A 7,793-nucleotide genomic window follows, 5' to 3' on the forward strand; every position below is an offset into this window, starting at 1 on the left:
GTGTGTGTGTGTGTGTGTGTGTGTGTGTGTGTGTGTGTGTGTGTTTGGGGCCTCACCCTTTAGGTGGATCTTATTTTCCGGACTGTGCACCAACACCGAGCTAACCGAATCCAAGCTGTCGTAGTTACTGCAGCCGAGAGGGCCCGTCCTTGTTTCGGTTACCTGGGAAACAGAGAGAGGAAAGATCTACTTACTGCCGCACACATACTTATACAGTATATATTTAAATAGCACATTATCAATGGATAAGAGTGGGGGGGGGGTGTTTGTTCCCGTGCTTGACAGATAGCTCGCGGCTTGGAGACAGCAGGCAGAGGATAGGATAAAGCAGAGCCCCTCTGACAGCAGAGAAAACTATCAGCATCTTTGTGCTTTACTCCGACACCTGCAGCCACAGCTGGCTGCGATGTGCGAGCTGTTGTGTAGAGAACAATGAAACGAGGGGGAGGTGAGATACCAGAGAGAAAGACAGTGCAGGTGTTTGTGAGGGAACTTTGCAAGTATTATCAAAGAAGAGAACAGAGAAGTAGTCATACAGCATTTAGTAGGTATGTCCTTTAGCGGAACACATTTGCATTTTTTTTACATTTACGCACCCAACCCTAAACCTGTTTAAAATACTGACATATTAAATGGTAGACTAAGCACTAGTGTGTCACTAGGCCTATTTTAGGGTCGCTCAAGGCCCACCACCTTAGAGATATTCGATGTATTTATTTATTTATTTATTTATTTATTTATTTATTTATTTATTTATTTATTTATTTATTTATTTATTTTTTACAGAAAGTGAGCTGAACTACATAATTAGAACTGGACGTTATTAACACAAATATGATAATGAATCTGTAGTGTAAGGTAAAGAGCAAATTTAGTAAGGAAGTGTAACCTCATTGGGGTTTAAGACCCTTGAACCTCCTGCTGATCCTTTTGTTGTGTCAGCCATGCTTGAGCAGACATGTAACTGGGCAACACACAGTATATCATTTGAGGCTCCCATTGGCTGAGTTGGAAAAGTCCTGCCTTCTCTATGGCTCCTAGGCCATGGGCCTACCACCCTAACCGGGGCGGATCACTTTTTATAAAATTGAGCATTGGAAGTCTTGGTGAGTGAATTTCACACAGTTAGCTCCCTTTAGTTTAGCCTCAAAGAGCAACTATAGTCAACAGTATTAGATCCTGATGCAAATATATTTTTACATATTTGATTGTATTTATTTGTAAATTACAGCATTTGCTTGCTTTATTTATTTAAAGATTGTGTTGAAGTAGTTCAATGCAAAATGTTTGTATAGCAAACTCCCTCTTAATGATTTTATTCTTAACTATTTTGACAGACAAGAAGTAAGAGGACAGGAAAAAAATATTGCATTTTTACATTTGTTGGTACTCTGTGGGATATATGATGATTTCACTACCTTTTTTTTTAGAAAGTAGTTGTAGTTTATTTTGTAAAAGAACTAGTTACATAGGTATATCACACATTTCTTTCTCTTCAGGCCTGTGAAGGTTCTGTGGGTTTCTCAGTCTGCTTCATTACTAAATGTATGCTGCAGAGGGTCTTTTGTAATAAAGTACTATATGCTGCTAACACATGCTGCTCAGTATGAAAAATAAAGTTTATTTTAAAGTTTTCAGTCTTCTACCTTCATAACATACTGATTTTAGGTGGTTTCATGAATCCTATGAATTTAGTAATAAAGTACTTCAGATGACTGGAAAAAAAACATTGTTTTCAGTGGACTGTGAATTCTGGGGGAGCATGCCCCCGAACCACCTCCGAAATGCTTTATTCTACTAATGCTACATTCACACCGAATGCGTTTTGAGCAGCAGGAGCGGCTGGCTTCCATGTAAAGTCTATAGTGGACGTGCGCCTATGGATCTCACGGCGTGTCTAGAGCATTTAGCGCAGTGTGAAGCAGTAGGTGAGCATTTTTCGTGCATGCTCGAGTTAAAAAATCTGAACTTTTGCTGCTCGATGCACCACGTCAACCAATCAGAGAGCATCATTTTTCCATATGACAGTTTTCTGAATGTTGCCCACTAACCTGAAACATATAGACAGGAGCTCTTTATCTTAAATCGACCTTCTGTATTTGGTGTTCTGGCTGGAGGTATCAGCACCGATGCAGGTCAGTGTTTGATTAAACTGGGCTCAGGACAAAAATAGTCTGTCAGCTCGCAGCTCCTGGACTGGTGAAACTCACCGAACAGACCGCCTCTAAATTATCTGGTTAATTAATTTTCTGGTGTGCGCAAAGTTCACTTGCTCTTAGTAAATTAAGCAAAGCCATTTTTTTTTTCATCCCCCATTAAGACAGACAGGGAAAAAAAAACTATGACGCTCCTCCCTCTTCAGCTGTGCGTCTAGTCTGTGTCCCGTCTGAACGTTGTGCGTCCAACTTGAGGCGTCAGGTGTGTTTTAGCTGCTCAAAATGTGTTCGGTGTGAACAAGCATAATGCTTGTCAACATGAGCATGTGTCTCTCATTGAAAAACGCAGATGTTGGCGAGTATGATGTAGGCATCGGATATTCTGTTTCAAATTCAATCTATATGTATTACCTCTTTTAATACGACAAAACTATTTCATTTTGTATGTGAATATATACAAATTTGCTATGGGATTTAGGAAATCTGCTGGAGGCTAAGCCCCCTCACATGTGAGATCCTAGAATCGCCGCTGCCAAGCATTGTAACAAATGATGAATTGCATTTTTCCGATACAGTAACAGAAAAGGTTATAAAGGCCTAGCATTCCTTGGAGGAGCGCTAGGTTTAACTATTTAACATGTCATTTGAGCAGCTTTAGAACTCCTTTCGGTCTTTATTTTGTTTCTCATAAGCATGAGGAGTTTTGACCATAGGGTTGCATGTTCATTGTCACTTTCTACTCCATCCTGTTTAGGGTCACACAGGACTAAAGCCTTTCCCATCTGTCACTGGGTGAGACATAGGGTAAACCCGGGACAGCTTCCCATCCCATCTCAGGATCAACAGAAACACTAACATGATTTAAAAAGTCTAAACAACTTCCACAGAGTCACAATGAACACTTCAGAATTCCCTTGTAAAATGCAGGTTTTAAGGCTAAATAACAAAAAAAGGTTGGTGGTATTAAAAAAAACAGAAAGAAAAAAAAAACAGAAAGAAAATCAACCTGGCACAAGTCGAACATGCAAACTTCCAACAGAGAGGCCTGAGCCTTCTTGCTGTGAGGGAACAATGCCAACCAGATCACAGCTGTGTTGCCTGATTGGTTGCCTAAAAATATGACACAACCTGCTGAGCTGTCCTGCAGGTCAGTCTTTCAAGTGGAACAACATCACTTTGTACATTATTGTGTATTAGTGTTTTCTTAATATTTGTGACATTGTATAAATTAAAAACACTGAGATCTTAAACGCAGTTGCTGCACTTCTCTTGTATCTGAATCCTCAAGTATTGTTGACTCAGAGAGCAGTAAAGCTGTGACTGTTGAATCTGTATTACTAATTATTATTTAACCAGGCAGATCTCTTTGAGATCACAGACCTCTTTTGCAAGGGAGGCCCGGGCCTGAAGGCAACCTAGCATGCATGCACATCTGTGAAAGGAAACCAGAATAACCAGAGAAAACCCACGTAAATATGAGAAGACCATGCAAACTCCACACAGAATAACTCAGGTCTAAAACAGGACTCGAACCCAGCACCTTCTTTCAATTTTAGCAAACTTTATAATGGATATACTTTGTCATTTTTAAATATGATGTAGCAGTAGCTCCTCAACACAACCCATGCACTAATCTTCCATGTCTAATGTCATTCTGAAGGTTTGATCAAAACAGGTATTTCAAGTATTTTCAACATCAGATGGTCTTAGTCTTAAATTCAGGCAAGGTAGGCAATTTGCTTTCTTTCATGACATGCTAAGCATTTACTTTTAAATTCATTGTTGGTGAAGTTGGTGCCTATGACCAGCAGTCACTGTGCAAGAGGTAGGGTACACCCTGAACAGGTCACAAGTCAATCAAAGGGACTCATGGAGAGTAGACATTTACACTTTCTTAAACATGAGGGACAATTTAAAGTTAAATAATTTAACATACATGAATTTGATTTATGGGAGGAAACTGGCATACCATGACAAAACCAAAGTGCACTGAGAGAACATGCCAACTTCACCTAACAGGGTTTCAAACCCAGAACTGTTCCATCCTAATATACAATAAATGTACTGCAAAAATAGTTTTACTTTCTACCAGAAAGTAGCTACACCTGAGTTCAAAATGAAACACTGATGAGTATTGTTGCCTTTGTATGCTTCAAAAGAAAAAAAACCTGGAGCTTTTTAAAAAAAAAGGACCACAATCTCTTGGCACACCTCAGGATGCTGAATATCCTAAAGACGGAACCGTTTATAGTCATGTGTGCATCTCGGTGGGAAACAAATGGAGCATTTTCTCTTCAATGAAGGAATAAGAAAACAAAAGCTTGCCTGAATCAGATGCCCCCAGAATATTTGCACCCAAGGCCAATGAAATATTCATCACACTATAAACCTGTGACCAGGATTTCAGTACTTCTGAGACACAAGTCGTGGAAAATGTGTGAATAAAAATTTTAAACTTTATGCACAGGATGCCCTGCTGAGAGGCTGCACATAACACCATGTAGACTAATAAGGGGAATGTAGACAAAGGGAGACATACATGAACAAAACAAGAAAAAAATGATAAAAAGAAAAGAAAATGTATGACTATTAGTTGAATTCCTAAGTGAGTGTTCAAAACAACACAGCATGATGGGATGGATGCCTCTGGGAAAGCGCTTCTTCAGCTGTGTCAGTCTACGTGGAAGAGGATGCAGCCTGTGCAACTTTACCATCCTCAAAACAGTCTTTTTTTTACACATCTTCACACTCATGTCACATTAAGATTGCATCTATTATCATAAGAAATGGAAGTTACCCTTCAAGGCACAATGAATGATGCACATCTCAAAATCTTTGAAATATCTAACAAAAAGAGAGACATTTATGGAGAAAGACGATGCTGAGGTACTGATAAAGAGATAAAGGCGAGCAGCAAAAGAAGTGAAAGGCCATTTAAGATTGTTGTTGGAGATACAGATAGGATCAGCTTTAAAACTGAAGGAAGCACAACTGTTGCATCTTATGTACTCACTATGTCATAAAATCACTGAATCAGTTCTCTTTATGTTTTTGCAGAATGAATATTGGAGTGCAGTCGTGAAAGAAACACTTTTAAAAGTCATTTATATATAATTTTTTCTGAGCACCTGATATTAACCCTGGCCCTGTGCTAATCATTCAGTGAGTAGTTGGGATTTTTTGCTGTGGAAAAAAATACGATTGAATTGAGTTATCCCTCTTATTTGTTTTTACCTTTATTCACTTCTTGACCCTCTGAGATTCCTTTTGAGTATAATTGTAGATAAATACTGTGGTACATGGTATTTCAATTCAGACTATTTATAAAGTGTCATTTCACAACAAAAGTTGTCCTAGGGCACTACAAATCAAATATTTTACTGAACAATTTACATTTTGAAATTCAGTATTCAATGCATGCTTGTGCTGCCTCAGCTCAGCTTAAAATTTAAAGTTTAGTCAAAAACAAAGGCACAGGTGTTTTCCTCCTTTACTTTGTTTTAAACTAATTTTTTTAAAGTTAAACTAAACTGAGGCAGCACAAGCGTGCACAGTTGATCTGCATATGGATCCTCCTCCTTCATGTCTATTGACCAATAGGAGAGGAGTTGATCCCCCTTATTTACATACTGAGGCAGCAACATATAAGGTAAAGTAAAGACAAGAGACAGAGAAATGTAAAAGCAACACATGGAAATAAAAAAAAAGATTTGTGGGAAAAATTATAAAAAAATTAAATTGAATATTTAAGAGACACAAACACATGTACAAGTAAAACTAACAACAAAGAATATATATTTCAAAAACAGTAATTTTTAAATTATGTGCTAATATAGGAAGTAAGCTGTTAAAATATGAATGTCAATTAAATTATAAAACATGAGGTAAAGTTTTCCTTTTTTAATTTAAATGATGCATTTTCTGGTTATTTTTTATATATTGGTCCATTTATATAATTCAGTTTTTATTTCTAATTATGTCAGTTTCAATCCTCCATATGTAAATATGATGTAAATTCAAATAAAAAAATATAAAAATATAAAAAAAATTGAAATGACACATTATCAGTCCTTCAGTCATTGCTGTATCACATTAAATACTGTGTTTTGCTCTCTGTGTGGGATGTTTTGACACACCCATCAAACATATAATGGTATAGTCCCCATCAGTCTGCCTGTAGGTTTCTCTTGTCCTAGGACAGTAACACTACATTGTATCAATATATTGAATAAATGATTAATGATTCAATTACATAAAGGCAAAACAAAACAATCGGTCCACATTGTCATCATATGCCCAATGTGGATTGGTATCATATGCCCAACACAAACATTTACTAAATGATTGTGCTAGATGGGCATATATCATATCATATCATATCNTATCATATCATATCATATCATATCATATCATATCATATCATATCATATCATATCATATCATATCATATCATATCATATCATATCATATCATATCATACCATATCGATCACAGGTTTGTGAATTGAATGGAATCTTAATTGTATCATGACAGACTGTGATATTGAGAAACACATCATCTCCCATATAAATCAATATAATGTTGTATTGTGATAAAGATCAACACCCTTATATTTTCCCACCCATAACTTCTAATCTGCTCAAAATAATAAGTGGATACACTACTCATAAAACATTAGGGATATTTGGCAATGTTTAGTTAATCAATTGTTAGGTTTTGTCTTGATCTTATGATGTCTAGATGTGAACAGCATTATGAGGACTGTCATAAAGCAAATTCTAATTGAACCAGGTAATGTATTGGTCGATTCATGAATCAAACCACTGTTGTGAATTTCGCCATTAGGCTCCTTGAGAGCAGCAAGTTGTGTGAAAAGTACTGAAACACTGACAAGTTGGACAATTTTAGAAAAGATCACATTAACTTACATATAAGTTGACCTGTAAAGTGTATACTGAATTTCAGATTCATCCTGAAATTTCACTCAAAAGCCAAATATGCCTAACTTTTTGTGAGTAATGTAATGTCAGATGGCATGTCGTGTACACTTTTCATCACTACAGCTTCAAGGTCAAGGTCACAAATTAAGGCCAAGSTTTAAACAAGGTCTTTGATTGTCCAAACCATAACTTCTGATTAACCAAATTAACAAAATTTAATTTATACCACCACTTGACAGCATGTTGCATTATACTGTATTTTTATCACCTCAGCCCTAAGGTCAAGGTCACAAATCAAGATCAAAGTGTATTCAAAGTATTTAGCTTTCCAGATCATTGCAATAGTCTGGAAAGGATGTCCTTCAGGCGTACATCATAATGGTAAATTTTACAATAATGATTAAAAACTAATAAAACAAAACAATACAAAAAAGGAAAAAAAAACAACAACAAAAACCAAAAACAAAACAGAAGTTTATAAAAGGGAGTGCTCCCTAACATCCCCATCACTTTACTTCAACCCTAAAATATTCAGCTGTACAAAAATAAGGAGCAATCAGTTGCTGGGGAAAAGTTCAGTGAATTTTGGAGCAGAGCACTCACTGTCATGCCATTGAAACTACTTAATGTCATTTTGTAAAAATAAAAAATATATAAATAACTAAATAACTAAATAAATAAATAAATAAATAAATAA

General features: G+C 36.4%; 1 protein-coding gene across 1 annotated transcript in view; it reads right to left on the minus strand.

Moving 5' to 3' along the window:
* brinp2 (bone morphogenetic protein/retinoic acid inducible neural-specific 2) overlaps positions 1–7,793 on the minus strand; it is a gene marked incomplete at its 5' end in the record, with an annotated part of 239,201 nt that overhangs the window by 68,729 nt on the left and 162,679 nt on the right. The window contains 1 exon segment of the mRNA XM_014004447.1: positions 57–162. Coding sequence (XP_013859901.1) covers positions 57–162 — 106 coding nt within the window.

This window comes from Austrofundulus limnaeus, unplaced genomic scaffold (assembly GCF_001266775.1).
Source record: "Austrofundulus limnaeus strain Quisiro unplaced genomic scaffold, Austrofundulus_limnaeus-1.0 Scaffold24, whole genome shotgun sequence".
Taxonomy (NCBI): Eukaryota; Metazoa; Chordata; class Actinopteri; order Cyprinodontiformes; family Rivulidae; genus Austrofundulus; species Austrofundulus limnaeus.